At 39.3% G+C, this 19,862-nt stretch overlaps 1 protein-coding gene across 1 annotated transcript in view; it reads left to right on the forward strand.

The window, feature by feature from the left end:
* Positions 1 to 12,472, forward strand: part of MAP1B (microtubule associated protein 1B) — a 99,785-nt gene extending 87,313 nt beyond the window's left edge. Inside the window, exons 6-7 of the mRNA XM_060761691.2 lie at positions 1,803 to 2,041; positions 4,452 to 12,472. Of these exons, the coding sequence (XP_060617674.2) occupies positions 1,803 to 2,041; positions 4,452 to 4,607 (395 nt within the window). The 3' untranslated portion in view covers positions 4,608 to 12,472. The remainder of the gene's footprint in view (positions 1 to 1,802; positions 2,042 to 4,451) is intronic.
* Positions 12,473 to 19,862: the final 7,390 nt, after the last annotated feature.

Raw genomic sequence — 19,862 nt, forward strand, 5'->3', positions numbered from 1 at the left:
AACATGCCCAGCTCTTTAAGCCGCTCCTCATAGGGCTTGTTCTCCAGACCCTTGATCATTTTATAATAATAATAATAATAATAATAATAATAATAATAAAACACAATATGAGGATTTAAAGATCAAACTGCAAAGACTCTGGCACAAGCCAGTAAAGGTGGTCCTAGTGATGATCGGCACACTGGGTGCAGTGCCGAAAAGACCTTGGCCTGCACTTATACACTATCGGCACTGACAAAAATGACCATCTGCCAGCTGTAAAAGGCCACCTTACTGGGATCTGCACGCGTTATTCGCCAATACATCACACAGTCCTATACACTTGGGAAGTGTCCAACGTGTGATCCAATACAACAGCCAGCAGAGTGATCTTGTTTGCTGTGGACTCATCTTGTTGTGTTTCAAATAATAATAATAATAATAATAATAATAAGGAATTCTGTATATACAGATGTTTGCCAAAAACAGTTATTTACATGAGGACTATTAATATAAACTTAAATTACTCTATTAGAGATTTTGCTTTGCATAATTTTGGTGTCATGCATCATTACAATTCAGTGGCATTTTGATGACTCAATATGTATGAAGATGGGGAGGGGGGTGTTTAAATAGTAAGACTAGTGTGTAAAGTAGCTTCTGCCTTTACATAACAAACATGGCTTTTGTGGGAAAACTGGAATTACAAGAGTGTTTTTCCTAACATGTAGCACAACAAATGAGTTTTCAGTATATTCATGCTTGGGGATGTAAATCGCGGTGTCCAATTCAGCATGCTGAGACACTTGTGTTTCAATACTATACAGTAGTTTCAGTACAGAAGAAAATGTAGGTATGGGGAGTGTTGGCCTCATGATTCACCCCCATGTTTTTCATTATAACATTAAAAGCAAGAATCATTTGCTTTTAATATACTGTCTGTGCCTTCTGAGAGTTGAAGTCCAAAACATTTGCAAAGCCAAAAGTGCTTCACTCCTGATTTACAGTATAGCATGGAATCTGTCCCAGAAACAGGAGAAAGCATAGCTATTATGTTTCTCATGTATAGTGCCATTGATATACAAAGGATATGAAGAGAAACGGTTGACCACAGTGAGCAACAAAATGATCATGATTTCTTAATAATATCTGAGCAATAAACCACTTAATAAGAAACAGACGGTTATGCTGAGATTTAACAGAGCTGCTTTTACTCATATTTTTACTCAGTTCCTGATATGGCAAAGGATGTGAATGAATCTTGGCTTAGAAATTAACATTGTGTAGATTTTACAGACCTTAACACACTTGTGTGTATATGTGTTCAAGTTGCCTGTTGATTTACTGTGATTCTTTGAATTTCAAAGAATTTTCATAGACAAGGAATACTCAGAGGCAGTTTTGCCTGTTTCCGTCTCTGAAATATCGCATAGAGCACTTGGTATTCAATGGCAATCTCCCATCCAAGTACCTAGCAGAGCTGATCCTGCTTGACTTCCAAGACCAGACAGAATCTGGTGCCTCCAACATACATATCTACTGGATCCAAAATAAATACAGAGATTGTCACCAAACAATTATTTTTTATTGTTTGATATAAGAATGATAGGTTTACTATTTACATCTAGAGGAGCCATCTCTGATGGGTTGAAGGAAAAAACCGAATAATAATAATAATGACAACTTAATTTTTATACCCCACCTCCATCTCCGCAAAGGGACGGCGCGGCTCACATGGGAACATGTGTCATAGTTTGTTATGCGCATGCTCTGTCCAACTTTGAAGCATACCACTGTTGTTTCATTATTGTCATTTTTCAAAGGATCTGGAAATGGGAAACCAACCAAATCGATAGCTGTACCTCCAGGACCTCCAGTGTACATGGACCTGGTTTACATTCCCAACCACAGCAATAGTAAGAATGTGGATGTTGAGTTTTTCAAGAGGGTGAGGTCCTCCTATTATGTGGTGAGTGGGAATGATCCTGCTGCGGAAGAACCAAGCAGGGCAGTCCTGGATTCCCTGCTGGAGGGCAAGGCTCAATGGGGAAGCAACATGCAGGTAAGCTCTCCAGTACTTTCAAATCACAACTTGAAAGAAACATAACTACAGAAAGCTGGGAAAAAACTTACAATATTTAGACTTTGAGCTGTGACTTCTTATTCAATACCAGCCTATCTGGTCTAAATGGCAAGAAATGATTTCATAGCATATGCTAATGATATTTAAAATTAAAATCAAAGTTATATTTAAGGTAAAGAACCTTTCCTCCAAACGAAAATGATTCAGTTTGCTTAATTAAGGATGCTTCTGTCATATCTAGTTCCAATTTAAGGATGTGCAATCAGACCTTGTTAAGTAAAGTTAGTCTTTAATACCCATATCTGCTCAAATTGAATGTAGTGAGCCATCAAATCTAACGTGCACCTCAATTTTCAAAAACCCAAAGCCCAAAAAGTATTGTAACATATTATGCAAATCTAACGTGCAGACTAATTTTGGGAGGGTAATTAAGTAAAAAAAGGTGAGCATTAGACTTGAGTAGATACAGTATGTTCTTATTCATTGCTTATTGCTCTAAAGCAGAAGTAGGACTCATCTGACTTTCCAGATAGGGCCAGAATACTTCCAGCATCCCACCAGCATATCTGATGGTGGGGAATTTTGGGAAGTGGAGTCCAATATCCCTTGGAGGTGGCATGATTTCCACCCCTGCAACTAGGCAAATGCCCATTTAAAACAAAATTACCTTTAAGACATTTCCTTAACTCACTACTTTGTTGATTTTTTTCCTTGTCAGTTGAACTCCTGTATTGACGAAATACAATCCAGTGATCACTGAGTTGTATTTGTGATGCGTTATATTTGGGGAATAACAAAGGAGTTATCATGTGAATGAAACAATGCTTATTCGTTATATTCTAGACTTCACTGCTTAAAAGTCACTTGAAACTTGGGAGGATGTGGCAGTGGATAATATTTCTGGCTATTTTTCTGTTAAGAAGTTAACGATAATAGATGATACAAATATGTGTTAGTTGAATATCACTTAGACTTCCGCTTCAAAACGTGTACTGATATTATTTAAAGATGGCAAAAGATTGTTTTAAAGAAACAAAATCTTGTATTTTTCCATTCATGTCTAAATTAGGGCAGGGAGAGACAATTGTATCACGACCCTATATGTATTGTGCATATGTGTGTATGTATATGTATATGGCAGTTTTCTTGTCAGGAAGAATGAGAACAATTGGAGAAACAGACTATATTTTTGTTGAAATGGGTTGAGCAAACCAGATTTAATGCAGGGATGTACTGAAGGGGGTTGAGCAAAAAGGATTTAAAGCAGTGATTAAAGCAAAAATGTGACAGAAGGAGGGGGAGTGGTAGCATTGCTAGACATTGAGAATGGACAGGAGAAATTTAAGTTGGAACTATGCAAGGGAGTGGAAGGAGGAGATGGGAATGTGTGGGAGCACCATGGTTGCTGCAGACAAAGAAGGTTATTTGCATCAAGGTGCAGCAAGTGATGCTGGCTATTTTAAGTAGTGAGATCTCTCAGTCTTTTTAGGTCTGGTTGGCCTCATGTGGCTCATGAGTGACACTTTGCCCAGTGTGAACTAGGGTTGCACTAAACACACAATTAAATGTTATTATTTCTATTGACACTGTTATGGAAAGATTTCCAAGCTCTGCCCCTCAAAAGCTATTGAATTTAATAGATCATCTTCTCTGCCCACTGAGAACAGAATTCAGAAGAGTCAGGCCCAGAGAAAGGAGTGTTTTTCTGCACTTACCTCTCCCTCTGTGAAGAGAGTGGTTTGTTTCTGAACTTTTATGTTTACCTCTCCCTCTGTGAAGAGAGTGGTTCTTTTCTGAACTTTTCCATGGTCTTTTACATATCTACTTCAATTCCCCCAAACTCATTGTTATAAGCACGAATCCTCAGTTGTCCTGGAAGTTGTCTCACTAGTGGGTTCACAAAATTTCTGGCTAAAGGACCCCCTTTAGCCAGAAATTTTGTGAACCCACTAGTGAGACAACTTCCAGGACAACTGAGGGGGAAGGTCATGGTAAGATTTGGACCCTTTGCGGTGTTGTAGTTATAACCATCTTCTGGGAATCCAGCAGGCCTTTGAATCGGATGATTGGGTGGGGGGGGGGGGGTCTTACTGTATTAGATGAAAACTCCCTACCTTTAAATATTTAGGAACTCCTTTACCAGGAGCTACTGGTAAAATTTCATTTGGCTAAACAAAATGGCCATGCCCCTGTAATGGAAAACCAAAGCCTCATGCAGAATTACTGTAACCTTTTTAAAAACACATTAAACACAAATTTAATGTAAACCACAAGTACTTAAGATATATTCTTACCAAAAGGAGTGCTTAAGGTCAGACATTGAAATTTTTTGCCAGGATTTGCACTTGATGAATCATGCTTAGATGTGTCCTCTTTTCTTGTCTTGCAGGTGACTTTAATCCCAACCCACGATTCAGAGGTGATGAGGGAATGGTATCAAGAAACCCACGAGAAACAACAGGATCTTAACATCATGGTTTTGGCAAGCAGTAGCACTGTTGTCATGCAAGATGAATCTTTCCCTGCATGCAAGATTGAACTGTAAAAAAAAAAAAAAAAGCAATGCTTCGCAACTTTAAACTTTGTTTCCAGAAATTCTTCAGTCTGAAAACACCTTTTCTAAAAATGTAATCCATCTAATTCAGCTGCCGAACTATATATACCTGCCAAATGCTATACTGTATCACAGTGATGCAAGTCACTAATCTTTTTTTTTCTTCAGTCTTTGCTGATTGCTAAGGGAAATAACTATATTCCCATCATAGGATTCAAATAATTGCAAAAACTGCAGATCCAGGTTCATTTCTGCTGAAAAACTTGGAAACCATGCACTAGCGAACACTGCTGACTTCTGCCAGGTTAGAGGCATTTGCCCTTGATAGAAATACAAGGAGAAAAAAGAGAGAAGGGGGGAGGGAGGGAAAGAAAGAGGAGAGAGAGAGAGAGAGAGAGAGAGGAGAATAAAACCATTAGTTCTGCATTACTCCCAAAGCAATCAATGTATTGCTTCCTGCAGTCTGCCATCACATAAATAGAAAGTACGTTTGCATTAGTCTTAAGTTATTGCAAGAGCGGGCGTTAATTTAGTGGCAAATTAGCAAAAACATTTAAGCGAAACTGAGCATGGCTTTGAAGGGACACGAGAACCAAAAACACTCATTCACTGTTAGCAAGCTTCACTTTTAATGCTTCATACTCATATACCATAATTCTCTTAGGCAATACTGTGCAAGTCGTTTCAACCCCATTCTGTTTGACATGCAAACATGTTGGTCTAAGGCACGCTCCCAGGAAAAGCCCACAAACAAGTCCTCTTAAATTTGACAAACGTGTGTGCTGAAACACCCGAGTCACCGCCGAGTTTACTGATCGAAATACCAAAGCAGTTGGGAGTAACAATATGGTAGACAATTTGCCTTAGAAAGTGACTTGAATGTACAAAGATACTTGATGCACTTATTTTGTAATGCAAGATAGCAAGTTTTTAAACCATCCGTGTAAGATTATAGTGACACCAGTTCAGAAGTATGCCTGTGCATGTGTGCGCCTGGAAACCGCTCTGGTTGGTCAAACAGCTTGGTGCTATGAGTTATGTATGTAAGTTGAACACTTCATTGGTGCACCTGAAGAGCAACCCTGTTTTGAACGTTTTTTTTTTCCCCTTGCCTTTCTTTTTTCTGCTGTATGGAAGAAAGGGTGCCCAGTACCAGAAATGCAAAACTTTACAAACATAGACAGAACGTTGCAAAAAAAAAAAAGTTATCCGCACATCTGTACAGACTTTTGAAGCCTTCCTTTGTCTTGCGTAATTTTGACTGTTAATTTAAGAGTGAGTATGGAAACAAATGTACAGAAGAATTTTTTTAGCTCTGTGCAGACTTTTAATAGATGAATTTTTAAACAGAAGTTTCATTTACAGGAAAATGCAAAGAAAAAACATTCAGGTGAAGGCAGCATGTTTCCTTTGTTTTTGTAAGTTTTGTGAGACCATGCATAGTGTAAGGCAATGCATAGTGTGGTTGTAAGGTTCTGGGGAGAAGGAAGTACAATATAGCAGTAATGTATTTATTGAACACGGTTAACTGCCAGGAATTGCTTTGCAGGGAGCATACTAACAAATATTGTTATGTGGTAGTGATTGAGGACCTTAGGATAGAGGGGCTAGATGTCTTCCTTTTAACTTGAAGGCAGCCTAGATTCTGAGCTGGCCCTTGGACACAGGCGAGAATATTTTGTCATGGCATCAGAGAAAGCATTGTATGTTTGGAAGTTGCAGCACAGCATCCTCAGTTATATTTCGAGTAACCCTTCAGTACATCTCTGAAACTGTTCAGTGCTGCTGGATTGAGTTTTAAAAGTTTCCTGGTCTTCAGGTTTCCTTTCTCTTGAGCCAAATTAGCTGAAGGAGGTGAAAAGAACTTGTCTTTCCCATCATTTACAGATTTCTTTGAAAAGTTTATAGCCTGCAGTGTGTGTATGTTGCAATTCTGTGAGAACACAGACATAGTGCAGAATATGGTTCAGAATTCAGCTCAATGAAAATGAAACCTTTTATCTATACACATATACACATATACTTGCTTTCAACCCATCATGTTAAAGGGAGAAGGCACATTATTTTTTCAGGTTTTCTGGCAGCCAAGAGTGTAGGTCTTAAGGACCTTGTAAAGTCTTTCCCCCTTTCCCAAGAAAAGTAGTAGAATAGTGGATTTTTCCAAACAAGAATAATTAAAAGTGCATAGTTTTGGCAGGTTGCAGAATTCAGCTTCAGCTATTGACAGAATTGGGTTTCGGTTGTTGTAGGTCTCCTAACATTTCACCTACACTTATGGCAGGCATCCTTAGAGGTTGTAAGGTGTGTTGGAAACTAGGAAAATTTGATTTATATGAGTTTGCCCGAATTGGGTTTGCCTGAATATTTTATGAAAGCATACACACCCCAAATACTCACAGCCCAAGTAAAGCCTACCATTTATGAACATTATTTCATTCATTGCTAAAGAATTAGAAAAAACATAGAGCCTTTTGTAGCTGAAACATTGCAGAGCTATTGCTGGTGCTGCTATAGAGTATTTCTGAGGACCAGGTTGCATGCCATCACTGTTTACAGAAAACCATGATGTTTTACTTTGCAGTTCTTTAAGGGATTTACATAAGCTTACTTCTGTAATAGGAATTTGTATTATTCTGTGCCAATAATTTTGCAGAAGGCTTTGATTCCATTAAGAAGGGCAGCATTTTATTTTCTATTGGCTGTATAATTTATTTCGATAGTTAACATTGTTTATTTTTGTTTTATTTTATAAATGTGCATTTGCACTGCTAATTTTTAAAAATATTTTTAAATACTACTTCAGACCCCTTTTTATTTGGGCCGTGTAGCCCTGTTAATGCTGTGAAATATTGTTTGTTAAATGTTTTGTGCATTTTAAAATTCTAATGTTTTATTTTTGTTTGACAATTTTAGCAATGCTGCTTTATTTATTATTTTATCATGGCGGTACTTCAAACACTTGTGTACTTGTAGGTTCCTATGATTTTTAATAGAAACATATACATGAAAGCACTATTAGGTTTGGCCCAAGTCTGTCAGAATTCCCTGTGATTGTGGTACAAGAGACGAAGGAAAACATATTGTGGAAAGAAGCAGAATGGCTGAGCTCATAATCCTCTAGGTTTCTACTGCTGACATCTTGATCCTAAAGATGGATTCACAACATGACAAAGCATTGTTTGTCCCAGTATAGGCATAATAGAAACTTGTGCAGGACACATGGAGGACATTGGTTCCATTGTCTTAACTTTATTTTGAAGTACATCATCTACCATGAAGTTCAAATTCCCATCTCTTGCTAAGTCATTAAATACTGTTTCTCTCCTGCCCTTTCCCATTTCAACAGTGGCTGTTAGCTGTGCAGCATCTATTCCTGTGAACCTTAACAGACTATTCATCCACACTGGATGAACTAGAATATTCTTAAGAATAATACATTATGTGCTGCTGGGCCTATGCTGCATGTATTACTGTACTGTATCCTGAGCTTTGCTTTGCTTAGAAACTGCCTGAAAACCTTCTATAGCCTACTTCTACAGGGAATGTTTTCTTAATAGCAAGTCTTACTAAGATCAGTGAGGCTCCATTTTTGGTGTCCAAGAATTAGAAATCAGAAAAGTTATTTATTAGGGTGGAAATGTCCTGAAGAATATTTCTGAATTCTGCTGGAAACTGAAGGCCAGATTAGTTATTAATGCAATATTCTCTGTATTAATAAATTCCCTAGAATTGATTTTGTTTTATAATTATTTTTTAAAATTCACTTTTTAATTAAGTGGAATTGAAAACATTTCATCAAACATTTCAATGGATTTGTAGCTAAGAATGGAGACTGTAATTTAAAGTGAGCAACAATATTGCAGCTAGTCTGTGGAAATTGCCACTTGAAAGACTGATTTCAACCAGGTTACCTGTTTTAATGAAAATGTATGTTGCTTGATTTTTTTGTTCAGCGTTCAAGAGCAATATTGCATGTATATGCACTGCCTTGCAGAATTATTCACCCCTCTTTGACCATAAGCCATTTTTGCTGTGTTACAATTCTAGAATCAAAATGAATTTAATTGGCATTGTTACCACGGGATACACTAGCTACTCAACACTATGAAGCACAAGATATTTTTAGTAGCACAAAAGTCAAGTAAACAAACCAAACTGGCACTCCTTAGTTGCCTGAGCATTCACACCTCTGAATCAAAATGTAGACATAGAAGCAAAGGGGAAAATTATAGCTCTAAGTCTTGAGTAAGACTATTAGCTCTGCATAACTAAATCCTAATTTCCCATTCTTTGTGCTGTGTTAGGTTGGATGGGGACCACTGCTGATCAGCAACTTTCAAGGCCTGTCTCACTTCCAAAGTTGAATTAAGGTCTGGGATTTGACCGGGCCATTTTCAAACATTCCAGTTCTTGTTTTCAAACCATGCCAATGTTATTTTGGCTGCGCGTTTATGGTTGTCCTTCCTTGAAAATCATCCATCAACATCTTTTGCCCTGTATTTACTTCCATGTGTTTTACCCTCAGCCTTGGCCAGTTTCCCAGTCCATGCTGAGAAGGAAAAAAAATCCCCACAATATGATAGCAGCACCAAGCTTCAGCATGGAGGGGTCTTTTCGGGGTAATGTGTACATTTGACTTTGTGCTGCATGTAGCATTTTATGACATGGCTAAACAGTTTATTCTTGCCTCAGAGACCCCTTTTGTATATGCTGGTTAAGCATTTGCAAACTATGATCTTAGCTTGTTTCAGCAATGACTTTCTTCCTTGTCAGAATCCAGCTTTGTGGAGCATCTGGCTGATGGCTGCCTTGTGATGTTTTCCATCTCAGTTGTAGCTTTCTTCAAAGTTAACATTGACCACTTTGTTTGCTATTTAAACTAATGCCTTCCTTACCCTGTAATTTAGTTTTAGTGGATTGCCTTCTGTAAGCAGAGTTATGGCTGAGCCATATTATTTCCACTGTGTAATAATTGATTCAGTGGCACTCAGAAGGATATCCATAGATAAGATGTTGTTGCTTATTTGTTCAGTCTCTTCTGACTCTTAGTGACCTCATGGACCAGCCCACGCCAGAGCCTCCATGGATAAGATAGTTCTTTAAAATCCAACCCTGCTTGGTGCTTCTTCACAACATTATTCCAGATTTCTTTGGATAGTCCTTTAGTTTGTTTGGATGTGGTCTCCATTGAAATCTTGGCCCTTTCAGAGAAAAGCATATTTTATCTGAGATGATGTTGCATTTAAATGACATCCGGATGGACACCATTTGGCTACTGATGAGACTTTTAGAGGCATTGAGAGGTGACAAAGCTTGCTGAGGGGGTTAATGTTGTGCTATAGTGAAATATTTGGTAATTTCACAGTGTTGAGTGTCTTGCAGACATTAAATGATAGCAATGCCAATTTAAACCTCTTTCTGTTTCAGGTCGTAACACAATAAAATACTAAAAAGTTAAAGAGTGGGGGACAGATGTTTCTGCAAGGCACTGTGTATTTATATGTGCAAAAGCAATATTACACACTATTCTCCCTTCAAAAACAGCAGCTTTGTTGAAAGAACTTGGAAAAATTAATTTGGACTGCTGCTCATTCTGGCAGGGAGAACTTTTCGCCGGAAAGAAGGAGCAACTTTTCTAAACTTCATTACGGCAGACTGGAGCCCCCAGAGGTGCAATCGGTTAAACCCTTGTGCTGGTAGGACTGCTGACCCATAGGTCAGTGGTTCAAATCCAGGGAGAGCTGGTTGAGCTCCCTCTGTCAGCTCCAGCTCCCCATGCGGGGACATGAGAGAAGCCTCCCACTCGGATGATAAAACATCAAACATCTGGGCATCCCCTGGGCAATGCCCTTGTAGATGACCAATTCTCTCACACCAAACACGAAGAAAAAATACAGCAGAAGTCTCATGGCAGTGGCTTGTTTGAAATCAGCATGAAAGTGCAATTCTTTGTCTAATCTATTTCCAGGTGTATGTGGATAGGATTGCAGCCTTAATGAGGTTCGATTTCGGCCTTAATACTCCATTCAATTTAAATCAATTTGTGACCATTCTCATCCATATTTTTTTATTGTAGAAGCAAAAATGTAATTAGGGATTTTATGTCAGCTGGTCTTTTTATTTTATGCCTCAAAATCTTTTAAAGCACTACTCAACTCTTGAGTATCAGCAATCTTTTTTTCTAAGGCTTGAAGATCATAATTGTGTGTTACGGATTCCTATTGCTGCTGCTGTCCATTGTGAACCCCTGCCCTTCTTGAACTCTGGCATCTGAGGGCCGGCAAACCACCCAGAGTGCCTTTTTGAGGATGCAGGGAGATACAGCGTGAAGGAAAGCAACAACTTCCTCACACAAGCGCCTACAGATTGTGTAGCTGAAATGTTGACCCCAAGCTTATGGTAGATAGGTTTCTGAGTTCAATCTGCAAAAGTTGGGTAGTCTATCAATTTTATAAACTATGCTCTTTTTGCTTCTCAAAGGTTTACATGGCAGACATGTATTCTTGTGTTCTACTTGGCTTTGTGTTATTTAAAATAAACCCTTCATGACCAAATCAATGCCTGCGCAACTAACCTGGTAGTTACTCACAGCCATAAACAGTTAGCTTAGCAACTATCAATCAGGAAGCAGCAAAGACACCACTCTTGAGCTTTGTAGCTTAACACAGATCACTAGAAGCAAGGTTAATGATGTCAATGCTGGAGTGTTAAAATACTCCAGAAAATGATATTGCCTATGGATAACATTCTCCTAATCATGGCCTTTATGAGAGTAGTATATTGCTGGATGAAGTTCAGTGACAGATGAGTGGAGTTCACAGTCTGTTTCCAAACATAAAACAGATCTTCTTTCTTGGGTTTGATTCCAACAAATCTTTTAATTACATGTGTCCATTCATTCTGTTTTTATTTTGACTTCATATACTGTGGTGAATGGATACAAGTGTGTATATGAATGTATTTAGCTGTCTTTCATAGCTTAAGCAGTTTAGAAACCTTGCAACACCGAATCGAGATGAGAAATTTGCAAAGGGAAATTGCCCGGGGAACTCCTGCTCCAAGGAGATTATTCTGCATTTTTGAAGCTTATATTGCAAACTTTTCTTTTATTTATATGTAACCAGAAGTTCTTGCTCAGAGGGAAATAGTAATTTTAGTGGTCTGGCATTAATTAGCAATGAGAAAATATGTTTACACTTATGGGAGAAAAAAATCTTGCGTTTTTCCTTTTTTTTCACATGATAGTAGAACAAATTATGAAAATCTGTCTAGGTACAAGCAGTTCTTTGAATGCATTTGCAGTTGCATTGCTTGCCTTGTTAAAGATGTTTGCTATTAAAAAAACTGTTCGTTGTGATCTTACAAAATGATAAAATTAAAAAAATGCAGCATCAAAACCTTGAACATTTTGGGGGGTAAATGCTTCTCTGCACTAAATTAGCTTAGGGGCTCCGTCTGCCCAGAGCTACCATTATATTCACGCAAGGCTGGGCTGTAATCACGCCAGAAAAACGCAATTCTAAAGTGCCAGGTTGCTTTCACATAGTTGCATGTAGCCATTTATTCTTCCGAACCATGGAGAGAAAGGCTTGTTGCTGGCTGAGAAGCACCTCACACACTCCTCTCTTGTTCCGAATGGTCTTGTTTGTGTCGGTCTGCAGCTGTGTATGGTTTTGTCTTATAATCCTTCATCACTCTATTCTATCCAGTCATATCTAACGTAGAAAACTAGTTTCCAGTGAAAAGTAATATGTAGTGCTTTTATGATATTTGTGTGCAATATCCCCTCTCCATTGAGGATATTTGATGTAAAGGAAACAAGCTCAGTTCCACAATAAAATACAAAAATAGTTCAAGTGGTGTTGGTATGACTTTTTGTTTCTAGACAGAGATTTGAATTTAATTCATTTTAAGCCTCAGCCATGGAAATGGGGAGGAGGTCCCAGCTATAATGATCTTTCCACTCAAGAAGCCATGGAGACAAAGGCGGGGGGGGGGGGGGTGGTGGTGGTCATTTCCATTGTCATGCTTCTCAGGGCATCCCTTTGGTCTTTGTCAGACTATTGCATTAGGTCAGGCCAGATAAATGGTGTCTCTCCAGATGTGTTGAGACGGTAGCTCCCATCATTCCTCATACCGCCTATGCAATGTTTCTCAACCTTCCTAATGCCGCGACCCCTTAATACAGTTTTTCATGTTGTGGTGACCCCCAACCATAAACTTATTTTAGTTGCTACTTCATAATTGTAATTTTGCTACTGTTATGAATCGCAATATAATATCTGATATACAGGACCAAATTTGCCACAAATACCCGATACGTCCAAATCTGAACACTGGTGGGATTGGGGGTATTGATTTTGTCATTTGGGAGTTGTAGTTGTTTGATTTATAGTTAACTTACAATCAAAGAGCATTCTAAACCCCACCAGCGATAGCATTGGGCCAAATTTCCCACATAGATCCCCCATGCCTTGAAGGGACTCACTGGCGCAAGCCTCCCTCCCACCTTGCACGCTCTCCCTCACTTGCACATGTGCACCAGTCTGCCATGCACCGAGCATGCCTGCTCTCCCCTCTTCGCTTGGAGTCTCAGAAACAGCCTTCCACCTGGCTGAGAAGCTGGCCAATCACAACAGGAGGGGGGTTTTGGTGGAAGGATTCAGCATCTGTTTCCAAAAAGGAAGAGAAGGACAGGTGGAGAGATCTTCACCCTTCTCTGCCAAATAGGTTCCTAAGATTATCAAAAATGTTTTCTGATGGTCTTTGGTGACCCCCCTGAAACCCCCTTGTGACCCCCCAGGGGTTCCGACCCACAGGTTGATAAATGCTAGCCTAGAGTGAAAGAGACAGACGTGCAATTAACCTGCTTCAACATGGAGATTATCCCAATTCAGGCTGATGAAAAATGCTGTGACTCGGACATACTGGCTCCACTAACATTAATCTTAAGGGGGTAAGGAAAGTGGGCCTTCTTGGAAGTTTTTGAAGTTTAGTGTCAGGCAGATCTTCCTTAAATACAGCAATCCTGAACCTCAGACTTTGTGAGAGATGAAGGATCAGATGGATGCCCTATCATATACTCAGACTTCCATTTCAGCCGATTTTGGAACCAAGAGACCTTAAAAATTATCTGAAACAAAATAGCAAAAGAAGGCCATTTCCTTAGATTAAATCTTCAATATTGGTTGTGATGTGTCTGGCTGATGCTGAGGGACTATGTTTAAAACGTGACAAATATTTCAAGACGATGGCAGTGAACAATTACATCCTACGGAGTTCTTGTTGGTTTCCTCAAGGTTATATCTCATCTTTCCTTCAACTTCAATGCATATAATGAAGCTACTAAGCAAATGGCAACATGCTGAAGATATTGTACCTACCTTTTTGTTCTTTAACCTCCAAGAGCTCAGAATTCAATGCAAGTGTTTTTTTTTTAAATAAACCCTGATGGCACTAGCAGTGCACAATATTTATTAATTACATTATTTATAGCCCATCCTGTATCACAGTCAACATAGTGCAGTGATTCCCAACCTTTTTCTTTTGATCAGCGACCACCTGAACAGGAACCACTTTGACCAGGGACCACTCTCCAACATTAGTAACGAAAGGATTACGAATCAGTTTTTGGTCAACTTTAGATTCGGTTTGGTTATTTGGGGTACTGATTCAGAAAATTGCATTGGATAGACCACATCAGCTCTAGTTTCTGATACAGAACATATGCCATCCTGTAGTCGCCATCTGCTCACCCAAAGAAAACCATATTTAATAATCTAGAGCTGATGTTTTGGTAGTAATCTTTCATGGGTAGTCAGCCTCTCTCTTCCAGACATCCTTGTTGCCATAGCACTATGAGGGTTTAGCGAGACCAATCGCTCTTGCTGCTGCATGGTTTTGAGGCAACGGTGTAGTAATGGTGAAGCCGCAGACAATATTTTCGTTCTTGTGGACCGCTGGTGGTCCAAGGATCACAGGCTGGGAACCACTGTACTAGATGCTAGGAGGCCAGGTTTTGAATCCCTGCCCAGCCATGGAAACCAGCTTTGGGGCATGACACACCCTCTGAGTCTTAGAGGAAGGCAATGTATTACCACCTTAGAATAAATCCACCAAAAATCCATATGTAATAGGATTATCGTAAGTCAGAGTTAACATGAACCCACATGACAACAACAAACCAGGGCAGTTTTCAAGGAAATCATAGCATTGGAAGAGATCACAAGGACCATCCAGTCCATCCGCCAGCCATGTAGAAACATACAATCAAAGCATTCCTGAAAGATGGTCATCCAATCTCTGTTTAAAAACCTCCAAAGAAGACTTCACTACACCTCGAGGCAGCATATCACCTGTCAATCACCTCCAATAATGTCGAACAGTAATAACAATCATACTGTTGGAACAAAAATCGTATGTATGTGCTGCTGGTACACACATATATGCATATAATGTTACTGACATTGATTTTTTGCAGAGTACGTTGCAACTTCACAGACTACATTGTCTTTTGTGAGCGATTGAAGGTGGAATTATTAAACTGGAGCCTCCAAAGATTGACTTGACCAATTTGCAATAACCCATTTCTCTTCATGGGTCTTCACCAGTTGGGGAAAATGTGGCATCACGAGGTCACTTTTGTGACAGCTGTCCTGCCCTTTAAAAACAAAAGGCCCCAGTTATCTTGGATAAGTTGAGAGTAAGGTATTTCAACTGATGCGACACCTTCTAAAACAGAAGCCAATGTGTGGTGCAAATAGTCGAGGACCCTAGTCACATTCTGTTTTGCTCAGCTATAGTCTGGAGCTTGGACCTTCCTGTTCATACTAATCTGAATGTGAATGGACTTACTAATATTCTTTTGCCAGCTGTGCAGACAGTTGCTTGATTCTAGGACAGCAAAAGACTGTCTGACACTGAGCTGAAATGAAGGGAAGTAAATGTGTAATTTTCCTCTTGTGAATAATGGACCTTCTCTATTGGATTGAAAGTGTTGTGAATAATAAAGGGAAGGGAGGGTTGTATATTTGCTTACTGATTCATTAAAGTATTTGGTGTCTGCTGTGAATTTGAATCAGCAATTTGCATTTCAAATGGCACAAAAATTAACTCTTTTGTAGCTCCAATCAAGAGCTGCCATTGGATTAAAAGCAAAGCATAGTGTGGACGCTTCACAATACACTCACACATTTTTCCTTGACACCCGGTAAGTTACAAAGCATGTATACAAAACATAATCACTATAAGGAAATACTGAATACCCAAAGTGTTGGTTCTTTGTAAAACATGCTCACTGGTTTTCTGCCTGCTGTTCATAAATGAAGAATTACCCCCAGCTATTTATAAATGTACACAATGCAGAAAATAGTACATGAAAAAGAAATACTCAAGACTATATTCTTCTATTAATTTGCCCAAGAAATAATCCCTATTGAATATGATATAACTTGTTTCTGTGCACTGTACTTGCCTTAAGTGTTAAAGGCACAGGCATGTTTCTGTTGTAGATGCTATGCTACATGAGTTGAATGTTTGTGCAAGCATTTATATGTGTATAATTGGCAGAGGAGTTGTATAATGGAATGTGGTAACTTATGGGTGTTAATCTTTACTGGGCCAAACCATCCTTCTAGTCCAATGGTTCTCAACCAGTGGGTCCCCAGACATTTTGGCTTTCAACTCCCAGAAATCCTAACAGCTGGGAAACTGTCTGGGATTTCTGCGAGTTGTAGGCCCAAACACCTGGGGATCCACAGATTGAGAACCACTGTGAATGTCTAGATGTCTGTCTCAGGACCTTACACATACAACATTAAGAGTTATGCTTAGCTTACTAATGCTGTGGATGGGAGAAGGCATCCACACCTGTCAAATACAGTACTTTTCCAACTTGGAAAAAACAAAACTTCGAGTTTGTAACCAGCAACCTCTATACATTCTTAAGGAAGTTTGAAATCATCCAGACTTCTCTGGAAATCATGGAACACAGTACAGGCTTATAAAAGCACCAAGTCTAAGGGCTGGTTTATATTTGGCAATAAAATAATTATTATACCCAAAGGATCAATCTGCTAGGTAAATGCTGTAGAAACGACAAGTTTACAACCATTTATAAGTAGACAAATTCAACAAAGAATCTGTATTCCTGGATTTACATATAATGTGTGTAAGTGCTTTTAATTACATTGGCAAGTTATCCCTGACCAGCTTGAATGAAGAAAACATCCCTGGGTATTGCACTAGCCATGGTGGCCTACATAGTGGTGCTACTCAGACATCTAGAGCAGCTGGCAGCCAACTGAGGGTTAAGTTTATCTTGTCTAAGTAGTAAGCAGCAGGTCTACTTAAGGAGCACATACGGTCCCCCAAATCGGAGCCAAAAGATGGTATCATTCAAGATAGTTGGATGACTGTAGCTCTCTCTGCATCAAGGCATCTGTGTCATGATTAATGCCCCTTTCAGTGACTTACTTGACACCTAACGCTTGCAAGAAGAAATAGAAAGAGCAGATAGTATAGAACTGGAGAGAAGCAGATTTTTAGACAAAGAAAGAAAGAAAGAAAGAAAGAAAGAAGGAAGGAAGGAAGGAAGGAAGGAAGGAAGGAAGGAAGGAAGGAAAGAAAGAAAGAAAGAAAGAAAGAAAGAAAGAAAGAAAGAAAGAAAGAAAGAAAGAAAGAAAGAAAGAAAGAAAGAAGAAAAATGGGTGGGGAGAGTAGGATAAAAGGAGACCAGGGAAATGGCAAAGGTTTTTGAGGGACAAAAAAGGATACACTGGATCAGATGATTGTCTGCAAAACTAGAAAGCAATGAATTGGGTTTCTTTACAAAAGACGGGACTCTGCAGATCTAAAATAAGATCTGGAGGATTTTTCCAGTCCTCCAGAGAAGGTTTGAGGATTTCACTGGGTGGTTGCAGTGCCTAAAGCTGTTCCATCTATATGCTGGACACTGACCAGTCTTGGCTACTACTATGATGCACTGTGACATAAACATAACCATAAACTACTACATTGCAGAAATGTCTGGTGACAAGAGTTAAACTTTACAGAAATTGAAATTATAAAACTTTATATTTCAATGCACTGCAATAGAGAGCAGCACAGCAAGCAAGTTGATTCTGTCACATAAAAATAAAACTAAAGCTTTAAAAAGTACCACAATAAACTTCCTCAAAATTACTTTGCAGCTGTTCACAAAGGCTGTATGTAAGCTGAAAAACACAGACAAAGCCAGGGGCAAACTGCAAACAGAAAAGGTCAAAACTGATTTGCACAAGCACAATTATACCTCAATGACTTAGAATTTTCAGTTTGAGACACATGGCTTATTTTGCAAGGCAAGTTTAAAAACCTATTTAGGACAGAATTAAGATTCCACAGAAGTTGATAAATTGCTTGTGAAAAGCCTGGAAGCAACCTATGAAAGAAACGGGTTGAATGGAAAGGTTGCAGCAGAGTACATAGCTTTAGGTTCTTATCTCCACTGAGGGCTCCCAGGTAGAAAGCTGGAAGACAAGGAGATGGTTTGGATAAATACTGACAGATAAAACTAGGTGGATTGGTGTTTTGAGCCAGCTGGACCCATGATTTGCATCAATGTAAAACAGGTTCAAATGTACTGTCTCTGAATTATGAAATTAAATATTTTTAAGCATTCAAGTCAGCTTTTCCTAATAGTGCCCACAAAGGGATGGTCAATAATAGTGCTGCTCAGTCTGTGCCAAGGACCAGCACACTATGTTTGTGTCCACTGGTCACAATTCTTTCTTTCCTGGAAACTTTCCAATGACCAGCACCTGTCCAAGGACTACCACTTTTGAGTAGCATTACTCTATCAATTCCAGAGAATACAACTGCTGGCCATGATAGCAAGAATGATCAGAGCAGCACTCCTATACATCTGGAGGGCACCAGGTCAGGTAATCTTCATTAATACCTGTTAATCAGTGTTTCTCAACCTTGGGGTCAGGACCCCCGGAGGGGTCATGAAGGTGTGTCAGAGGGGTCGCCAAAAACCATCAGAAAACACAGTATTTTCTGTTGGTCATGGGGGTTCTATGTCGGACGTTTGGCCCAATTCTATCATTGGTGCGGCTCAAAATGCTCTTTGATAGTAGATGAACTATAAATTTCAGCAACTACAACTCCCAAATGACAACGTCTATTTTCCCCCAAACTCCACCAGTGTTCACATCTGGGCATATTGAGTATTCATGCTCTTTTGGTCAAATCCATCATTGGTTGTGTCTACAGTGCTCTCTGGATGTAGGTGAACTACAACTCCAAAAGACAAAGTCAATGCCCACCAAACCCTATCAGTACTTTCTGTTGGTCATGGTAGTTCTGTGGGCCAAGTTTGGTTCAATTCCGTCGTTGGTGGAGTTCAGAATGCTCTTTGATTGTAGGTTAACTATAAATCCCAGCAACTATAACTCCTAAATGACAATATCAATCCCATCAACCCCACCAGTATTCAAATTTGGGTGTATAGAATATTTGTGCCAAATTTGGTTCAGTGAATGAAAATACATCCTGCATATCAGATGTTTACATTACAATCCATAACAGTAGTAAAACTACAGTTGTGAAATAGTAACAAAAATTATTTTATATTTGGGGGTCACCAGAACATGAGGAACTATTAAGGGGTCGCGGCATTAGGAAGGCTGAGAACCACTGTGTTAAATGAGTGAGTGACTAGTTCCTCTCCGAATCACAAGGATTCTGGTGGTAGATTAAAGCCCAGCAAGTATATAAAAATTTACATTACTATAAGTAACTTGATGGGTGTACAATAGCAAACAATGACTGTGGCCACAGTATTCTGACTGTATGGTCTCATTGAGCTCATTTTAGAAATGAATCATTCATTACACGACAGATCTTTGCTTCTAGACACAACATAGTTTTTTTTTCGTGTCAGGAGTGACTTGAGAAACTGCAAGCCACTTCTGGTATGAGAGAATTGGCCGTTTGTAAGGACGTTGCCCAGGGAACACCCGGATGTTTTTGATGTTTTACCATCCTTGTGGGAGGCTTCACTTATGTCCCTGCACTAGGAGCTGGAGCTGACAGAGGGAGCTCATCTGTGCTCTCCTCAGATTTGAACCTTTGACCTGTCGGTCTTCAGTCCTGTTGGCACAAGGGTTTAATCGGTTGCGCCACTGGGGGCATTTGGGGGAAGAATAATACTAAATAATAGCTTTCAAAGGGATGAGGAAATACTCTTACTAGATTGGTAAG

This window comes from Anolis sagrei, chromosome 2 (genome assembly GCF_037176765.1).
Source record: "Anolis sagrei isolate rAnoSag1 chromosome 2, rAnoSag1.mat, whole genome shotgun sequence".
Classification (NCBI taxonomy): domain Eukaryota; kingdom Metazoa; phylum Chordata; class Lepidosauria; order Squamata; family Dactyloidae; genus Anolis; species Anolis sagrei.